The sequence below is a fragment of the Salvelinus sp. IW2-2015 genome, linkage group LG31 (genome assembly GCF_002910315.2).
Source record: "Salvelinus sp. IW2-2015 linkage group LG31, ASM291031v2, whole genome shotgun sequence".
NCBI lineage: Eukaryota > Metazoa > Chordata > Actinopteri > Salmoniformes > Salmonidae > Salvelinus > Salvelinus sp. IW2-2015.
This window is the reverse complement of record NC_036870.1, coordinates 24088607-24110927: the sequence shown is the minus strand read 5'-3', so window position 1 is coordinate 24110927 and position 22321 is coordinate 24088607. Positions and strand designations below refer to the sequence as shown.

The 22321-nt window shown below is 41.2% G+C and overlaps 1 protein-coding gene across 1 annotated transcript in view; it reads right to left on the bottom strand.

The window, feature by feature from the left end:
* The window catches only part of adgrb2 (adhesion G protein-coupled receptor B2), a 290937-nt gene that overhangs the window by 97692 nt on the left and 170924 nt on the right, over positions 1 to 22321 (bottom strand). The window contains 1 exon segment of the mRNA XM_070436396.1: positions 9067 to 9249. Within this exon segment, the coding sequence (XP_070292497.1) occupies positions 9067 to 9249 (183 nt within the window).

The following is a 22321-nucleotide window of genomic DNA, read 5'->3' as shown; positions in this document are numbered from 1 at the left end:
GCTGTGGGAGAGAATGAGAGAGAGATTGAGATGAGATGAGAGATTGGAGGAGAGAGAAGAGAGAGATGGAGAGAGGAGAGAGAGAGAGAGAGAATGAGAGAGAAGAGATGAGGGCGCGAGACTGATGTGAGAGGAAGTGATGAGAGAGGAAGAGGAATAGAAGTGGAGAGCAGCTGGTGTGATTGGACGCTATGTACTAAAGTATAGAAATAATACAACTGGAGGCATGATATACAGCTGAGCTTCTGGGTGATGCCAGTTTTTCTTTTGTGTTTTAATATTTATATGTGCTTGAGTGGTGGGTGAGCCAGTGTGTGTGTGAGTGTGTGTGTCGTGTGTGTGTGTGTGCATTTGTGTGTGTGCATGTGTGTGTGTGTGTGTGCACGCATGTGTGTGTGTGTGTCCTGTGTGTGTGTTTGTGTGTGTGTGTGTGTGTGTGTGTGTGTGTATAAGATAGAGACAGACAAAGAGATGTGCAGTATTTAGGGCATCAAAATGGGGCAGCTTGTTACACTAAGAATAATGACAACATAACATTTTCCTGGTTTTAGACAGAACTACATATGAAAAAACACACATAGAAATGTGGGTAGACACATGTGGAATATTTAAAATTGTGCGCACAACGAAAACAAGGACCTAGAACTATGCATACATGCAAGCATGTATCACACAGCTTCACATATACACTCACACTATCAAAGAGCCATATCCTCTACCCACGGACAGTCACAGGGTCTGTGATGGGATTCATCATCTCAAAGGTCCATTGCCTTAGAACTTCCATAAGCTTTGTGAGTCTCACTGTCACAAACTCCCTCCTCTCTCAGTGTCTCTCTCCCACTCTTGCCTGCTCTTTTCCTCCCTCTCACTCTGACTGTCTCTCTTTCTCTATGTCTCTCGCTATCTCTTTTTCTCTCTCTTCCTCCCTCTCTCCAACAGCATGTTAAAACAGCCAAGCAGGCGTGTTACAGTCGATTAAAACGTCTCTTGTCTTCCTCCTCTCCTCCAGATATCCCCTCCCACTTCCTGTCTGTCTGTCTGATTGTATTTTTTCATTTTTAGCTGTGCATAAACATTCCCTTTATTAGGGAGATGAAGAGTCTGTAGTGAGGATGATAATAGTTAGCATTTTTGGCAGCCTAGTGGTTAAGAGCATTGGATCAATAACTGAAAGGTTGATGGTTAAAATCCCAGAGTCGACTACATTATATATTTTTGTCGATGTGCCATTGAGCAAGGCAGTTAAAACATATGTGGTCGACTCTGGGATTCGAACCACCAACCTTTTGGTTACTGATATAATGTGGTCAATAAGAGTGTCGCTAAGTGACTAAAATGTAAATGTAAAATTAGTTAGACAGACTGTAATCAGCCAGCCAATGAGACAGAGACAGTACACTGTAGCCAGCCAATAACACAGAGGCAGTAGACTGTAGCCAGCCAATAACACATAGACAGTAGACTGTAGCCAGCCAATGAACACATAGAGTGTTAGACTAGTAGCTAGCCAATATACACATAGGAGTTAGAATCTGTAGAGCCAATTAACACAAGAAGACTATTAGGAACTGTAGCCAGCTCATATAAACATGAGACAGTAGACTGTAGCCAGCCAAATACACAGAGACAGTAGATCTTATGTCTAGCACAATAACACAGAGATCAGTAGGACTGTAGCTAGCCAATAATCCAGAGATACAGTAGACTGTAGCATAGCCAATCAACACAGAACAGTAGACTGTAGTGCAGTCCAATAACACAGAGACAGTAAGACTTGTAGCCAGCCAATAATAACAAGAGACAAGTATACTGTATACCAGCTCAATACAGCAAGATCAGTAGACTTAGTCGCATAGTCCAATAACTACAGGAACGTGACTGTAGCTAGCCTAATAACACTGAGATGCAGTTAGACTGTTAGCTAGCCAATACACAGAGACAGTAGACTGTACCAGCCAATAACACATGAGACACGTTAGCTGTAGCTAGCCAATAACACTAGAGCCAGTAGTACTGCTAGAGCTCAGCCAATAAACACTCAGAAGACAGTAGATCTGTTACACAGCCAATTAACACATAGCAGTAGTGAACTGTAGCTAGCCATACACCAGAGAGAGTAGAACTGTAGACCAGCCAATAATACACAGAGACAGTAAGACTGTTAGCTAGCCATATAACAGACGTACTTAGCAGATAACACAAAGTAGACTGCAGCTATGCCAATAACACAGAGACAGTAAAGATCTGTAGCTAGCCAATAACGACAGAGAAGTAGACTGTAGCTAGGCCAAATACACAGAGACAGTAGACTTAGTAGCCGCAATAACACGGAGGACAGTAGACTTTGTAGCTTCCAGCCCATAACTACAGAGACAGTAGGACTGTACAGCTCAATTTGATACACTTACAGTAGAGACTGTAGCTAGCCCATAAACACAGAGACAGTAGACTGTAGCCAGCCAATAACACAGAGACAGAGTATGACTGTAGCTAGCCAATAACACAGAGACCAGTAGACTGTAGCCAGTCCAATACAACACAGAGACAGTAGACTGTAGAGCCAATACACAGAGACAGTAGACGTAGTTAGCATAACACATAGAACATAACGAGCGAGAACAGTGTAGACTGTAGCTAGCCAATAACACAGAGAAGTAGATGTAGCCAGCCAATAACACAAGACAGTAGACTGTAGCCAGGCCAAATAACCACAGAGACAGTTAGGGAACTTGTAAGTCCAGAACACAATAACAAGATAGACAGTAGACTGTAGCTAGCCAATAACACAGAGACAGTAGGACTGTAGCTAGCCAAATAAACACATAGAGTCCAGTAGATCTGCTAGTGATAGCCAATAACACAGAGACAGTATGACTGTACCTACTTCCAATAACACAGAGAAGTAGTAACTGTAGCTAGCCAATAACACAGAGACATGTAGACTTGTAGCTAGCCAATAACACAAGAAGTAGATCTGTAGCCTAGCCAATAACACTAAGACAGTTGACTGTAGCAGAGCCTCAAATAACACTCAGAGACTAACTGTAGCTAGCCAATAACACAGAGACAGTAGACTGTAGCTAGCCAATAACACAAGACAAGTAGACTGTAGCTAGGCCAATAACACAGAGACAGTAGACTGAGCTAGCCAATAAACACAGAGACAGTAGACTGTAGCTAGCCAATATAACCAGAGACAGTAGACTGAGCTAGACCAATAACACAGGACTAGTAACGTACCAGCCAATTACACATAGACAGCTAGACTGTAGCAGCCAATAACTCAGAGTACAGTGACTGTATCCAGCCAATATACAAGACAGTAGCTGTAGCTAGCAATAACACAGAACAGTAGACTGTAGCCAGCCAATAACACAGAGACAGTTAGACTGTAGCTAGCCAAATAACACAGAGACAGTAGACTGTAGCCAGCCAATAACACAGGACAGTAGAGACTTGTAGCTAGCCAATAACACAGAGACAGTATGCTGTAGTCAGCCAATAACACAGAGACAGTAGACTGTAGCTAGCCAATAACACAGAGACAGTAGACTGTAGCTAGCCAATAACACAGAGAACAAGCAGTGAACTGTAGCCAAGCCAATAACACAGAGACAGTAGACTGGATATGCCAAGCCAATAACACATAGCAGAGACTGTAGCTAGCCATAACACAAGACGAGTAGACTTGTAGCTAGCCAATAACACAAGAACCAGTAGACTGTAGTAGCCAATAATCAGCAGACTGACAGTAGACTGTAGCTAGCCAATAAACACCAGAGACATAGGACTGTAGCCAGCCAATAACACAGAGACAGTTAGACTGTAGCAGGCCTATAAATACAAGAGACAGAGACTGTACCAGCCAAAACAGACAGAATAGGACTGTAGACTAGCCAATAACACAAGACAGTAGACTGTAGCCAGCAAAACACAGAGACAGTAGACTGTAGTAGCCAATAACAACAGAGACAGTAGACTGTAGCACAGCCAAATACACAGAGAAAGTAGACTGTAGCAGCCAATATACACATGAGACAGTAGACTGTAGCCAGCCAATAACACAGAGACAGTAGACTGCTAGCTAGCCAATAACTACAGAGGACAGATAGACCTGTAGCTAGCCAAATAACACAGAGACAGTAGACTGTAGCCAGCCAATAACACAGAGACAGTAGACTTTAGCCAGCCAATAACCAGAGACAGTATGACTGTAGTTCCAGCCAATAACACAGAGACAGTAGACTGTAACCAGCCTAATAACACATAGACAGTAGACTGTAGCTAGCCAATAGAACACAAGAAGTAGCACTGTGCAGCCAATAACACAGAGACAGTAGACTGTAGCTAGCCAATAACACGAGAGAGTAGAGACTGTAGCCAGCCAATAACACAGAGACAGTTAAGGACTGTCTAGCAGCCAATAACACAGAGAACAGTAGACTGTAGCAGCAAATACACAAGAGACAGTAGACTGATAGCTAGCAATAACACAGAGACAGTATGACTGTAGCTAGCCAATAACACAGAGACAGTAGACTGTAGCCAGCCAATAACATCAGTAGACAGTTAGACTGTAGGCCAGCCATAACCACAGAGACAGTTAGACTGTAGGCCAGCCAATTAACACAGAGACTAGTAGACTGTAGCAGCCAATAACACAGAGACAGGATAGACTTGTAGCTAGCCTTAATAAACACAGAGACAGTAGACTGTAGCCAGCCAATAACACCAGAGACAGTAGACTTGTAGCCAGCCAATTAAACACAGGGATCAGTAGACTGTAGCTAGCCAATAACACAGAAGACAGTAGACTGTAGCAGCCAATCACATCAGAGACAGTAGACTGTAGCCAGCCAATAACACAGAGACAGTAGACTGTACCAGCCAATAAACAGAGACAGTAGACTGTAAGCCAGCCAATACACAGAGACAGTAGACTGCTAGCTAGCCAATTGAACACACAAGACAGTAGACTGTAAGCCAGCCCAATACACAGAGAGCAGTGTAGACTGTAGCCAGTTCCCAATAAACAGAGACAGTAGACTGTAGCCAGCCAATAAACACAGAGACAGTAGACTGTATGCAAGCCAATAAACACGAGACGTAGACTTGTAGCTAGCCAATAACACAGAGACAGTAGACTGTAGCTACCAATAATAGGTAGCTCAGGTAGACTTAGAGCCAATTAAACACAGAGACAGTATGACTGTAGCCAGCCAATAACACAGAGATCAGTAGACTGTAGCCAGCCAATTAACACAGAGACAGTAGACTGTAGCTAGCCAATAAACACAGAGACGTGGACTGAGCTAGCCATATACATCAGTGAGAAGTAGACTGAGGCTAGCCAATAACACAGAGATCAGTAGACTGTAGGCCAGCCAATAACACAGAGACAGGTAGACTGTGTAGCCAGCTAATAACCATCAGAGTGACGAGTAGACTGTAGCCAGTACACAGAGACAGGTAGACTGTAGCCAGCCAATAACACAGAGACAGTAGACTGTATAGGCCAATAACACACAGAGACAGTAGCTGTATTCCAGCAATAACACAGACACAGTAGACTGTAGCCAGCCAATTCACACAGAGACAGTAGACTGTGCCAGCCCATCTACACAGAGACAGTAGACTGTAGCCAGCCAATCACAACAGACAGTAGACTGTACTACGCCAATACACAGAGCAGTAGACTGTAGCCATTAATACAATCACACAGAGACAGTAGACTGTAGCAGGCCAATAACACAGAGACAGTAGACTGTAGCCAGCCAATAACACAGAAGACAGTAGACTTGTAGCCAGCCAATACACAGAGACAGTAGACTGTAGCTAGCCAATAACACAGAGACAGTAGGACTGTAGCCAGCCAATAACACCAGAGACAGTAGACTGTTAGCCAGCCAAAGTAACACAGAGACAGTAGACTGTAGCTAAGCCAATACACGAGGACAGTAGACTTGTAGACCTCAGCCAATACACACAGAGACAGTAGAATGTTAAGCGTAGGCAATAAACACAGAGACAGTAGACTGTAGCCAGCCATCAACCAGAGCAGTAGATCTGTAGATTCCAGCCATAACACAGGTGACAGTAGGACTGTAGCCTAGCCAATACACAGAGACTAGTATACTGTTAGCTAGCCAATATACACATTAGACAGTAGACTTGCAGCTAGCCCAATAACACAGAGACAGTAGACTGTTAGCCAGCCAATCACACAGACCACAACAAGGAACATGCTAGTACATAGGTATATTCTATTAAATTAATATCACAAGATATTCAAGGAGTTATTTTCAGGTTATAGGACGGCAGATATTAAACATTTATAAAAGTCATACAGATAGCAGAAACAAACAAAATGATAACAACCCAATTATTGACACACAGCACCATATGCTCATTAATGCACTTGTTTTAAGACAATTGTGACACAAACTTCAAACCGAAGAGCTGCATACCACCCTGCATACCACCCTGCATACCACCTGCATACCACCCTGCATTCCACCCTGCATACCACCCTGCATACCACCCTGCATACCACTGCTGGCTTGCAAACCGAAGAGCTGCTGGCTGACCTGTCAGTCCCTGGGCGGGAGACCAGATGCTGCTGGAAGTGTGTTTGGAGGGCCAGCAGGAAGCACTCTGTCCTCTGGTCTTAAAAAATATCCCAATGCCCCCAGGGCACTTCCCTCTGTAGGGTGCTGTCTTCGGATGGGACGTTAAACGGTGTCCTGACTCCTCTCTGACGTCATTAAAGATCCCATGGCACTTATCGTCAAGAGTAGGGGTGTTAACCCGGTGTCCTGGCTAAATTCCCAATCTGGCCCTCAAACCATCACCGGTCACCTAATAATCCCCAGTTACAATTGGCTTCAGTCATCCCCTCCTCTCCCCTGTAACTATTCCCCAGGTCGTTGCTGTAAATGAGAACGTGTTCTCAGTCAACTTACCTGGTAAAATAACAGATAAATAAATAAAAACTTCAAGTCTTGGATAGTGTTTTTCACCCTGTAGCAGCTTTACCTCTACCAGTTGGACAGATGTGTTCTATAAGTCAGATTTATGGAATTTGAACATATGAATGTACATGGGACACAATGGCATGATTGTCAAATGGTTACATGCTAGACAGATACAACATCTGTTCTGTGACAGGCTGCAATCACTGTCAATCAAAGCTTGCCCTGCCCCTTATTCTGAGTGTCCTCCAATGACCCTCAATGACATTGATTGTCCCACCCCATTCCTACACCAAACGGCTCGACACCAAATTGGAATAGAGCCATCCAGTGCACTTGACAATGAGATTGGAATGCAGCCACACGATGATTAATCACTCCTCCTGACAAGGTAATAGGTAATATCAAAGAGACAGAGGCTGGACCACAGCAATCAAACACTGTAGAAACCCAAACGAGAGGTAAATTATGAAAAAAAGAAATGAAAAGGAAAGAAATAAAGAACAAAAAAAGAAATGAAGACTGAAAGACAGAAAGAAGGAATGAAAAAAGGAGAAAACAAACCTAGCCAGAGGAGTAGAAACCGCTGTAAAGCAACAACTTTACTATCTCTCCAACTGTGCTGAAACTGAGCGTTCTATTATGGATCTAAGAGATGAGCAGAGATTTATAAAGAGTACTGTAGTAAAAGTGGAGATGTCAGCTCATGCTTCTACACCTGCATTGATTGCTGTTTGGGGTTTTAGGCTGGGTTTCTGTACAGCACTTTGAGATATCAGCTGATGTAAGAAGGGCTATATAAATGAATTTGATTTGATTTGATCGTATTGAACAAGACTGGACAGGAGAGAACATATGGGGACTGATTGAGTAATATGACAGTGTAGAAACAAAGTAGTGGCACATAGATATAGGATAACAGAGTTAGAAAGGGATATGGAGAATGATAAAAAAAGAGGATATCAAGAGAAAGACAGAGGAACAGAGACACAGACAGAGAGAGAGAAAGAGGTGCATGACATGTATTATGTAACATGATATATGGTAGGCAGAGAGAGAGGAGAGAGAGAGAGAAAAGAGAAGGAGAGAGAGAGAGAGAGAAGAAGAGAGAGAGAGAGAGAGAGAGAGAGAGAGAGAAGAGAAGAGAGAGAGGAGAGAGAGAGAGAAGAGAGAGAGAGAGAGAGAGAGAGAGAGAGAGAGAGAGGGAGAAAAACAGATAGATGGAGTATATACAGTGTGTATAAGAGATGGCACTGAATGAGACAATTCTATGTTGCAGAGTTTGGTCTGTGTCTCAGGCCCTTCACAGAAGGAGAGGCAGAGGGACAGACTGATCGATGGACAGAGAGATAGACAAACATATAGATAGAGGTGTATATGTACAATACCAGTCAAAAGTTTGAACACAGCTACTCATTCAATGTTTTTTCTTTATTTTTACTATTTTCTACATTGTAGAATAWTATTGAAGACATCAAAACTATGAAATAACACAYATGGAATCATGCAGTAACCAAAAAAGTGTTAAACAAATGTATATATATTTTATATTWGAGATTCTTCAAAGTAGCCACCCTTTGCCTTGATGACAGCTTTGCACACTCTTGGCATTCTCTCAACCAGCTTCACCTGGAATGCTTTCCAACAGTCTTTTCCTTCACTCTGCGGTCCAACTCATCCCAAACCATCTCAATTCGGTTCAGGTAAGGTGATTGTGGAGACCAGGTCATCTGATGCAGAACTCCATCACTCTCCTTCTTGGTCAAATTGCCCTTACACAGCCTGGGGGCCCTTACACAGCCTGGAGGCCCTTACACAGCCTGGGGGCCCTTACACAGCCTGGAGGCCCTTACACAGCCTGGAAGCCCTTACACAGCCTGGGGGCCCTTACACAGCCTGGAGGCCCTTACACAGCCTGGAGGCCCTTACACAGCCTGGGGGCCCTTACACAGCCTGGAGGCCCTTACACAGCCCGGAGGTTTTGATGTCTTCACAATTATTCTACAATATAAAAAATAGTAAAAATAAAGAAAATCCCTTGAATGAGTAGGTGTGTCCAAACTTTTGACWGGTACTGTATATGAGATGGTACTAACCGGGACACACTGCTATGTTGCAGAGTTTGGTCTGTTTCTCAGGCCCTCCACAGAGCTTGGCCTCTCCTCCGCTCACACAGTTCCTGGTTCGGGTCCTGGAGCCCCGCCCACACGTGACAGAACAAAGGCTCCATGACGACCACTCCTCCCACAGCCCATGGACTGCAACACCCAGAGACAGCAGGCACACACAGCCAATGGGGATGAGAGAATGAGAGATACGAGGTGTGTGGAGTTGCCTGTTATAGCCAATGAGGACAGAGAATGAACGAGGAGGAGGATCCCACCCCCTGTCACAGTCATTAGTGTTAGAGAATGTGAGCTAAGAGGCGGGATCATAACTCCTGTCAGCAAAGGGGTTAGAGGATGAGACAAAAAGTGAGTAAATGAACACTAGCACAACTCTCAAAAGAACCAACAGTAACGCAGATGGCACAGAGRTAAGATGTGGCCACCTCTCCATATCGTTCAAACCAGGAAAGAACACGCTCCAAGCTACCCACAACCTCCACCTCCACATGCAGCTGTTACGAAGGACTGGGCCGCGCTCAGAACGTCACAACGTTGAAGTACGTTCCGATGGATGGATTTATGCACAGTGAGTATGACATGATCATAAAGTACATTCCAAATTGATTAAAACATACTATACTTTTTGGTCACTAAAATGTCATGTTGAGGGCACAGCATTATCAGACTCTGATCAGGAATATGGTTAAACATTCATCAATTTGCTCATTCAAATGATGTGATGCCTTCTATTTCATATATTTTAATGAACATCTTAAAAGAACCTGGGACAGTATTCATAAAGCCTCTCAGAGTTGGCAGGTCACAGTTGTAAATGAGAACTTGTTCTCAGCTAGCCTACCTGGTTAAATAAAGGTGAAATAAAAAATAAATAAAAAATAAAAGAGTATGGGTGCTGATCTAGGATCAGTTTTGCCTTTTAAGCATAATGAATACGGCGGCAAAACTGATCCTAGAGAATACGGCGGCCTGGTTTTTCAGAGGAAGCTCTCTTGTTCTTACCGCTCTGAGTAGGAGTTGCTTATGGGCACAGGTCTAGGATCAGTTAACTGTTCCAAATTAAACTTGTTTACCAAAAGGGTTTACCAAGAGGGACCTAAGATCAGTGTCTAGGAGCAAAGTCCTCCTCTGTACAATGGTACCATAGAGTTGTATAGAGGGCTCCTCTTTGAAATCTACTAAAATGGGCTTAGTGGCAAGTGAGTCCTTTATCCAACTCTACGAATGGGACTGGGAGTTAGCCGTGGGACAGTGTTGAGTTATGGCATGCTGGGGGTGAAGTGTTGAGGAACCAGAGCAGCACAATGCGGAGAAACACAACACGTCAGCGTACGCAATACACCGCAAACCAGTAAGACAAATAAACAGACTAGCATGTGTGTCCACAGAACCAGACACATACAGATCACTATAACCAGACTAGTCGTAAGAAAGGAGGAAAAGATAAATACTTGGAGAGAAGAGGAGTGAGGGATGGAGAGATAGGGAGAAGCACAGGGAAAATACATGGCTTTTGGAAGTATGAATGGACAATCTTATGGCAATATGAGATTTGAAGACACAAAGGCAGAGGTGAAGAAAAATAGAAAWTGCATTCTAATGAGTCAGAGATTTTGAAGGTGTGCATAGTTTTAACACTTTGGGGAATATTGAACGAGAGAGATGGAAAGAGTGAGAAATGTTTTTTTAAATAAATTAATCGAGGGAGAAAAGGCTGAAGGGAGGAGTGTTGAAAGACAATGTGAGATATATGAGGAATGAGAGAAAAAGAAGATGATTAAAGAAGAAATAGAAAGAGACTAGTAGCAGTAGCACTCACTACTGTAAGTCGCTCTGGATAAGGGCGTTTGGGAAGAGAAAGAAAGATGGAGAAAGAGAGATGGAGAGAGAGAGAGAGGGGGGGGGAGAGAGAGGGAGAGAGAGAGAGAGAGAGGGAGAGAGAGAGAGAGGGAGAGAGGGAGAGAGAGAGAGAGAGGGAGAGAGGGAGAGAGAGAGAGAGAGAGAGAGGGGGAGGGAGAGAGAGAGGGGGAGGGGGAGAGACAGAGAGAGAGAGAGAGAGAGAGAGAGAGGGAGAGAGAGAGAGAGAGAGGGAGGGGGAGAGAGAAAGGGAGAGAGAAGAATATCTGCCTGGTCTGCTTAGCCATGAAAAAAAGCCAAACAGTTGGTTTTAAGCATCCTCTGAGAGCAAAATTTAAGGTACATTGTTTATACAATCACTGATTTTTTATGTAATCAACTACCTCCATCTTGAGAATATTGAGCTGCTAATGTAAGCACAGACTACAGGAAACGTCTCCATCCAAACGGTTCACTAGAGGGCCCTTAAAAAGCAGCTGGATACTTGTTAAACATTGTCTATTCATCTACAAGGAATCGGGCTCGCTCAGATTCACTGGTAACATCTTGAATGGAGAGTAGTTAGAATCTAATTAATTACTAGAGCTAAAGCGATCTATTTCACACCAATAAAGCATGCTTACACTCTTAGAAAAAAGGGTTTCAAAAGGGCACATTGGCTGTTCCATGTAAACCCCACTGATTAAAAAAAAAGTGTGTATATTTTTTAGGGGGTAGATCAGCTTTAATATTGCAGATAGATTGTAGCTTTAATCAATGTATTTGTCTGCATCATTTCCAATCCCTCATATATGATTGGGGCTAAATATAAATATTGATATATACAGTTGAAGTAAGAAGTTTACACCTTAGCCAAATCCATTTACACTCAGTTTTTCACCATTCCTGACATTTAATCCTAGTAAAAATTCCCTGTCTTAGGTCAGTTAGGATCACCAATTTATTTTAAGAATGTGAAATGTCAAAATAATAGTAAAGAAAATGATTTATTTCAGCTTGTATTTCTTTCATCACATTCCCAGTGGGTCAGAAGTTTACATACACTCAATTAGTATTTGATAGATTTGCCTTTAAATTGTTTCACTTGGGTCAAACATTTYGGGTAGCCTTCCACAAGCTTCCCACAATAAGTTKGGTGAATTTTGGCCCATTCCTCCTGACAGAGCTGGTGTAACTGAGTCAGGTTTGTAGGCCTCCTTGCTCGCACATGCTTTTTCAGTTCTGCCCACAAATTTTCAACAGGATGGATGTCAGGGCTTTGTGGTGGCCACTCCAATACCTTGACTTTGTTGTTCTTAAGCCATTTTGCCACAACTTTAGAAGTATGCTTGGGGTCATTGACCATTTGGAAGACTGATGTCTTGAGATGCTGCTTCCATATATCCACATAATTTTCCTCCCTCATGATGCCATCTATTTTGTGAAGTGCACCAGACAATCCTGCAGCAAAGCATGCTGCCACCCCCGTGCTTCACGGCTGGGGTGGTGTTCTTCGGCTTGCAAGCCACCACCTTTTTCCTCCAAACATAACGATGGTCATTATGGCCAAACAGTTCTATTTTTTTTTCATCARACCAGAGGACATTTCTCCAAAAAGTATGATCTTTGTCCCCATGTGCAGTTGCAAATCGTAGTCTGGCTTTTTTATGGCAGATTTGGAGCAGTGGCTTCTTCCTTGCTGAGCAGCCTTTCAGGTTATGTCGATATAGGATTCGTTTTAGTGTGGATATAGATAATTTTGTACCTGTTTCCTCCAGATCTTCACAAGGTCCTTTGCTGTTGTTCTGGGATTGATTTGCACTTTTCGCATCAAAGTACGTTCATCTCTAGGAGACAGAACGCATCTCCTTCCTGAGTGGTATGCCGGCTGCGTGGTCCCATGGTGTTTATACTTGCGTACTATTGTTTGTACAGATGAATGTGGTACCTTCAGGCGTTTGGAAATTGCTCCCAAGGATGAACCAGACTTGTGGAGGTCTAATATTTTTTTCTGAGGTCTTGGCGGATTTCTTTTGATTTTCCCACGATGTCAAGCAAGGAGGCACTGAGTTTGAAGGTAGGCCTTGATATACATCCACAGGTACACCTACGATTGACTCAAATGATGTCAATTAGCCTATCAGAAGCTTCTAAAGCCATGACATCTTCTGGAATTTTCCAAGCTGTTTAAAGGCAATTAGTGTATGTAAACTTCTGACCCACTGGAATTGTGATACAGCGAATTATAAGTTAAATATTCTGTCTGTAAACAATTGTTGGAAAAATTACTTGTGTCATTCACGAAGTAGATGTTCTAACCGATTTGCCAAAACTATAGTTTGTTAAGAACACATTTGTGGAGTGATTGAAAACTAGTTTTAATGACTCCAACCTAAGTGTATGTAAAATTCCGACTTCAACTGTATATATATATATATATATATACACATACCGACATATATATAAATATACATACATATACATACAAATACACACATGCATATATATATTTTTTTATTTTATTTTAATTTTATATATGTTGCTTTCTTATTCCCTGCAAACCCTACCAACCCCTCTTCCAATTGGAGTAAACTGATAAACAATAACACTTWGGCTTCTACCTTCAGTTTAAACAAACTGTAACGCTCGTCGTCGTAAGGAAGAGTGGACCAAAGCGCAGCGTGGAAAGTGTTCATGATCTTTATTGTCAAGAATCACTCAAACAAAAATAACGAATACAAAAACGAAAGCTGTTAGGAGAATGCTGTTCTCATGTTCATTAACCAATTCAATTAAAATACTCTGTCTGTTACTAAGAATTTGTAAGGTTCTTATTAAAATAAAACAGACAGAGGCCAGTCTACTTAGTCAGCAGGTTTATTACGAGAGCTCTGCTTATCATTTCCTGTASATTGGTATATATACGTCACATTTCGTCATAAATGTCCCTCCTCCTCTCAGAAACAATGACAATATAGTTCACGAGTCATTTCCTTCTCATACATTGCCTGTCACCTGTTATCTTCTTGTTAATAGGGGGCGACATTTTCATTTTTTGGCTAAATGGCGTACCCATTTGAAACTGCCGATTTCTCAGCCCCCGAAACTAGAATATGCATATAATTATCAGATTAGGATAGAAAACACTCTAAAGTTTCCAAAACTGTCTTAATATTGTCTGTGAGTGAAACAGAACTATTATTGCAAGCGAAAACCGGAGGAAAATCTAAACCGGAAGTGTTTTTTTGTTGCAACCTCACAGTTCTGAGGCCTGTCTAACGAGCAATTAAAGGGGTATCAACTAGAATTTTTCTATGGCTTCCCTAGGGTGTCAACAGTCATTAGACAAAGTTTCAGACTTTTATCTTGAAAAATGAGCGTGAAGGGGCACATTGCGTAAGTGGATAGGTGGGGGCTCCCAGAGAGATTTGTGCGCAAGGAGAAAGGCAGCCATTGTTCCTCCCGTTCGTAATGAATAAGCAACACTCTCGGTTGATATATTATCGAATAGATATTTGAAAAACAACCTTAGGATTCATGATAAAAAACATTTGACATGTTTCTGTGGAATTTATGGATATTATTTGGCATTTTCGTATGCGTTTTGGCGAATGCTCTTTACGGTGGTTTTTGGCTCATAAGGAATCAAACGAACGGGAGGTATTTGGATATAAAAGTAATATTTATCGAACATAAAGAACATTTGTTGTGTAACTGGGAGTCTCGTGAGTGGAACCACCCGAAGATTATCAAAGGTAAGCGATTAATTTGATTGCTTTTATAACTTTCGTGGCCAAGCCAAGCAAGCTAATATAAGGCTACGCTAATGTAGCATAGAATGCTACACTCACAAAAGCTTGGATTTCTTTCGCTGTAAAATATATTTTCAAAATCTGACCCGATAGGTGGATTAACAACAAGCTAAGCTGTGTTTTTGGTATATTTCACTTGTGATTGCATGATTATAAATATTTTTTGGAATATTTTTTTAGTCTGATACATTTGGAATTTTCTCTCTTCCGTTCAGGACCTGAATGAGACACACTTTTTTTTCTTCATGACGCACAACCCAAATGGCGTTTTTTTTGTGATAAAAGTAATATTTATCGAACAAAAATAAGATTTGTTGTGTAACTGGGAGTCTCGTGAGTGGACACGTCTGAAGATTATCTAAGGTAAGCCATACATTTTATTGCTTTTCACTCTTTCGTGACTCTTTGGTGACATGCTGATTTGGGGTTAGCTGATTTAGCATTAAAAGCTACACTCACAAAAGCTTGGATTTCTTTCGCTGTAAAATATATTTTCAAAATCTGACATGATAGGTGGATTAACAACAAGCTAAGCTGTGTTTTGCTATATTTCACTTGTGATTGCATGATTATAAATATTTATAGAATGTTTTTGAATTTGGCGCGCCTCCAATTCAGCTGTTGTTAGGAAAGTGCTCCCGGATGCGGTATGGGTATTAAGTAGAGGTTTTAAACAATCTACTACAAGCCCAAGGTCTCCCCCCCCCCCTGGGTGGGGACAGAATGTCCTGAAAGGAACACAGTAGTACAGCTTGTCTGTCGATAGCTCCTCTTATCTCATACATTGTCTCACACTTGCACCGTGCTTACATACTAAAAAGGAACAAAAAGTCCTTGTACTAGTTCTGACTAAAACTACACACATCAGATTTAGATTTATGATTCTAATAAATTTCATACAATCATACAGTGACAGGGTAGAATTCTGTTAGTTATAGTTCTACGTTAAATGTATACATCATCTAGTCATTATTCATAAAATTCATAACAACAACACCCCACAAAACCCAAACGGAAAATGACAACTATTATATGATCCCCAATCAGAGACAACGATAGACAGCTGCCTCTGATTGGGAACCACACTAGGCAAAAACAACAAAGAAATAGAAAACATAGATTCTCCCCCCCGAGTCATACCCTGACCTAACCAAACATAGAGAATAAATAAGGATCTCTAAGGTCAGGGCGTGACACATACTATATACATTTTACAGACAATCTATTTTACAAAAGTTATATTTAGTTAGTTTTTAGTCATGGCCTTCCTCTAACCTCCACCTCATTTGTTTCTGATATCCATCCAGTCCAATTTCAAAATGCCATATATTTTTAACTGTTCTATTTAACAACATTTCTGAACCTATAGACATTTTACAGACACAGTATATTTTACATTTGTTATCTTGTTGTTATTAGTCCCACCCTTCAGCTCCATTCAACCCCTGCCATCTATCTCTTAACACCATCCATATTGGATTTCTATCTGCCATATATTTTTCAACTGTGCTGTGCTGTTTCACAAAAGTTCTGAACCTTTCTATTCTCATAGCTTCTACAGATTGTAAATTAAAGATAAACATTTTTACAAAAATTATTATTATATTATTTATCAATTGAGTATGACTTTTCAAATAACCCAGTATTGCTAACTGCAGCGTTAGCTCCAGGTAAATATTGCAATTCTTTAGCCATTCTTGGACCTGTGATCAAAAATGAGCTACATATGAACAGTACCAAAATAAATGATCTAATGACTCTATTTGTGTTAGCTGCATGTGTGACATAACTCCACCCGTCCAATTTATGATATCATTTACAAAGATTATACCTTTTAAAATGTTATCAAAAAATACATATTTTTTCATCAATTACTATATTTTAGTTTAACCACAATATTTGTTGTATTGTTTGTTCTGTCTTTTCTGGTGAATTAAACTGAAATTGCAATCAACTTTCTATGGCTTGTTTAAAAAATAACTATATTTAGAGATGATTTCGGTTTCAAATAACCAAAAGTGAGCGGTTGTAATCTGAATAAAGGGAAAAAGGCCATTATTAAACATGGGGTGAGACATTCTTACTAATTTGCTAGAGAACGATTTCAGATTTAAATATAACTTTTGTATGACTGAAGCCTTTAGTGAGAGGTATAATGCTTTAATATTGAATCATTTCTGCTCTCCGAATTCACATTCATTATATAAATAGGCCCTTTTAATTTTGTCTGGCTTGCATTCCAAATAAAATGTATTATATTTTTTCAAATAACTTTAAAAACAGGTCGCTAAGTGTAGGCAAAATCACAAGTAAATAGATACATTTTGATATGTCTAAAGAGTTAATCTAGGTGATTTTTCCACAAATAGAAAAGTGTTTTCCTTTCCATGGTAGCATTTTTGAATCACAACACTGAAGAGTAAGATGCCTACATTTTTTTACATGGACTGGATCTTTATATTTGCCACTTGGATCCTTTCAGTAATAATGAAATCAGACGTTCTTGTTGAGTGTCCGATAATTGACCATTTATATAGGAGTGGTTAAAACATGCTAATAACAGTCCTCTGAGTCTATCAAAAAAGTTTGGTATACCTCCACTGGTATGTCATCCAGCCCTGGAGTTTTCCAGAACTTAAAGTCTTTAATTGCATCAAGAAGTTCCTCCTCTGTAATTTGCCTTCACATGAGTCATTCTGCACAGCTGTTAATTCATTATTAATAGAAAAACAATCCATACAATTAGCCTTGGKTAGTGGAGATGGAGGAGACTGAAACAAAAACATATGCTTAAMGTCCTTTACTTTCTCTTTCAAAATATAGTTTGGTGAATCATGGGTGACTCCATCATTTGTAACAAGTTTCAGTAAATCATTTTTGAAGATTAAAACAGAATTTCGCTTTATTTGTATAATATATTACACWGGATTTTTCTTAAATAAGTTCCWCCATCTATTTTTGTGTTTCCTCTAACTTATTCTGTGCCTCTATGGTACAGTTTTTATTGCTATCTAACTGTACTGTTAGTCCTTCAAATTCCTTTGTTAATATGGACTCTTTTGATCTAAATTGTTTTTGTTTTAGAGATGAGTACTGAAAGGGTTTTACATGAAACCAAAAAGGGTTTCATGGGTCRAAGAACCATTTTAGGTTCTAGATAGCACCTTTTCTTCTAAGAGTGAAGGTAGAATAGAGGGGATTGGAGGTAAGGATTACAGGAAAGAGACAGGAAAGAGAGAGATAGACAGAGGCAGAGAAATGAAGGAGAGCGATTAGACTGGTGCATTATAAACTGAACAGACAGAAAAAGGCATCCAAGTTCTGTCAGACTGATAGGCCACCAAACATCTGTAGAGGATGGATGTCATTGTTGGGTAAATGGGTAGGTGGTAAAAAACACAGTGAGATACACTGCCTTCAGAAATAATTTACACCCCTTGATTTTTTCTACATTTTGTTGTGTTACAGCTTGAATTTAAAATGGATTACATTTAGATTTTATGTCACTGGCTTAAACACAATACCACATAATGTCAAACTGGAAATATGTTTTTAGAAATGGTGACAAAATAATTAAATATGAAAAGTTAAAATGTCTTCAGTCAATAAGCATTCAAACCTTTTGTTATGGCAAACCTAAATAGGTTATGGGGCTCCCGAGTGGCACAGCGGTCTAAGGCACTGCATCTCAGTGCTAGAGGCATCACTACAGATCCTGGTTGGATTCCAGGCTGTTTCAAAACCAGCCATGATTGTAAGTCCCATAGGGCGGCACACAATTGGCCCAGCGTCATCCGGGTTAGGGTTTGGTAGGTCTTCATTGTAAATAAGAATTTGTTTTTAACTGACTTGCCTCGATATAAAAATAAAACGTTCAGGTCTGAAAATGTGCTTAACAAGTTACATAATAAGTTGCATGCTCACTCTGCGTGTAATAATAGTGTTTAACATAATTTTTGAATGACTAYCTCATCTCTGTACCACACACATACAATTATCTGTAAGGTCCCTCAGTTGAGCAGTTCAAACACAGATTTAACCACATACACCAGGGAGGTTTTCCAATGCCTCTTAAAGAAGGGTACTGTAACGGTACTCTAGCTCTTCCTCCTCCTCGGACGAGGAGAGGAGAGAAGGATCGGTGGACCAATACGCAGCGAGGTATGATGACATAATGAATTTATTAAATAAAGACGAAACACGAAGAACACTTGAATAACTTACAAAATAAGAAAACGACGTAGACGAAACCTGAACATGGAACTTACATAAAGACACGAAAGAACTCACGAACAGGAATAGACTACATAAAACGAACAAACCGAAAACAGTCCCGTGTGAGACACAGACACGGAAGACAATCACCCACAAACAAACAGTGAGAACAGCCAACCTATATATGATTCTMAATCAGAGGAAATGAATAACACCTGTCCCTGATTGAGAACCATATAAGGCTAATTAACCAACACACTCCCACATAGAACAAACAACACAGACTGCCCATCCCAACTCACGCCCTGACCAACTAAACACATACAAAACAATAGAAAACAGGTCAGGAACGTGACAGGTANTAGAACAAACAACACAGACTGCCCATCCCAACTCACGCCCTGACCAACTAAACACATACAAAACAATAGAAAACAGGTCAGGAACGTGACAGGTACCTACATGTATTGGTAGATGGGTARATGTATTGGTTGGGGAAGAAAAAAAAAGCAGACATTGAATATCCCTTTAAGCACGGTGAAGGTATTCATTACACTTTGGATGGTGTATCAATACTACTCCCAGTCACTATAAAGATACAGGCGTCCTTCCTAACTCAGTTGCCGGAAAGGAAGGAAACCTCTCAGGGATTTCACCATGAGGCCAATGGTGACATTAAAATAGTTACAGAGTTTAATGTATGATTAATCCAAGACATTACTGAGTAACACTCTTCAGTTTTTCATGCATGGTGGTTGCTGTCCTCCTGTTATGGGCATGCTTTACATCGGGAGACTTTCAGTAKAAAAATAAACAGCATAGAGGTAAAATAACCTGGTTCAGTCTGCTTTCCAACAGACACTGGGAGACAAATTCACCTTTCAGCAGGACAATAACCTAAAACAAAAGGCCAAATCAACACTAGAGTTGCGTTCCAAGATTACATTGAATGTTCCTGAGTGGCCTAGTTACAGTTGGACTTAAATTGGCTTGTAAATCTATGGCAAGACTTGAAAATGGCTGTCAAGCAATGATCAACAATCAAATTAACAGAGCTTGAAGAATTCTTGAAATAATAACATGCAAATATTGTACAATCCAGATGTGGAAAGCTCTTAGAGACTTAYCCAGAAAGACTCACAGCTTTAATTGCTGCCAAAAGGTGATTCTAACATGTTTTCACTCAGGGTTGTATTTTATTTATTTCAATTAATGTGCCAATACATGTTTTCATTTTGTCATTATGGGGTATTGTGTGATGATGGGTGACTTTTTTATTCATTTAAATCAGTTTGAATTCATGCTGTAACACAACAAAATGTGAAAATAAGTCAAGGGAATGATACTTTCTGAATGCACTGGACCCAGACACATGCAAATGCACACGCACGCACGCACGCCACACACACACACAACCCACAACACACACACACACACCACACACAACACACACTCACATGTACACACACACACACACGCACCACCACACACCACACACACACAACAACACACACACACACACACACACACACACACACACACACCACACACACCACACACACACACACCACACACACACACACACACATAACAGAGAGGGTAGAGAGGGTTATATCACTGGGTGTAGTGAGGGTTAAAACACTGGGATGTAGTGTGGGTAAAAACACTGGGGTGTAGTGAGGGTTAAAAACACTGGAGTGTAGTGAGGGTTAAAACACTGGGATGTAGTGAGGGTTAAAACACTGGGTGTAGTGAGGGTTAAACATGGTGTGTAGTGAGGGTTAAAACAATGGGTTGTAGTGAGGGTTAAAACACTGGGATGTAGTGAGGGTTAAAACACGGGGTTAGTGAGGGTTAAAACACTGGGGTGTAGTGGAGGGTTAAAACACTGGGGTGTAGTGAGGGTTAAAACACTGGGGTGTAGTGAGGGTTAAACACTGGTGTGTAGTGAGGGTTAAACACTGGGGTGTAGTAGGTTAAAACACTGGGGTGTAGTGAGGGTTTAAACACTGGGGTGTAGTGAGGGTTAAAACACTGGGATGAGTGAGGGTTAAAACACTGGGATGTAGTGAGCATTTAAACACTGGGGTGTAGTGAGGGTTAAAACGCGTGTAGTGAGGGTTAAAACACTGCGGTGTAGTGAGGGTTAAAACACTGCGGTGTAGTGAGGGTTAAAACATGCGTGTAGTGAGGGTTAAAACACTGCGGTGTACGTGAGGGTTAAAACACTCGCGGTGTAGTGAGGGTTAAACACTGCGGTGTAGTGAGGCGTTAAAACACTGCGGTGTAGTGAGGGTTAAAAACACTGCGGTGTAGTGAGGGTTAAACACTGGCGGTGTAGTGAGGGTTAAAACACTGCGTGTAGTGAGGTTAAACATGCGGTGTAGTGAGGTTAAAAACACTGGGGTGTAGCTAGCTTTAAAACACTGGGTATAGTGAGGGTTAAAACATGGGGTGTAGCTAGCTTTAAAACACTGGGGTATAGTGAGGGTTAAAACACTGGGTGTAGCATCACCTACTGGTCAGAGGGAGAATCTATCCCATTAGCCTGGAACATTGATCATCTTGCAAGACAAGGAATGAGTGAATAAGTGACAGAGTATCCAGTGACAATCCCCATGTTAGAGCGTTACTTACTACCAGTGCCCACATACCCACAGAGACTGTGTGGAACAGTAGTGCAGGAAGGGAGCAGGAGTTTGAGAAACACAGCTAAAAAGCATCAGGAGTGAACACACACACCAGTGGAGGCTTCTCAGGGGAGGACGGCTCATAATAATGTCTGGAATTGAGCAAATGGAATGACATCAAACCACATGCAAAACCACTTATTCTGCTTCAGCCATTACCATGAGCCTGTCCTCCCACATTAAGGTGCCACCAACCTCCTATGACACACACCTATAGCCTGATGTGTTTCTCTGGACAATATACCAGAGCCTTTTTATGCATTTGCAATGAGCCCAGAGAGCACGCAACCAAGGCTACGAGAAGAGGCCAAAGGTCATATTAGAGAAATTAAACAGACAATGCAGAGAGCCCAGGGAATACGAAGAAATATGTTTAGCAAAGAACAACACACACATGCAGACAGACACACAGACTTTGCTAAGCCACCGCCATGCACAACGATCAATGGCAACTTGGACAACTTGAGACACCAGGCAGCACTTCAGCACAGTCCCAACACATGCACACAACCATGTGCACACACACACGAATATGGCCACACACACACACACACAACACAACACACACACACACACACACACACACACACACACACACACACACACCACCACACACACACACACACACACACCAACACACACACACACAACACACCACACACACACAC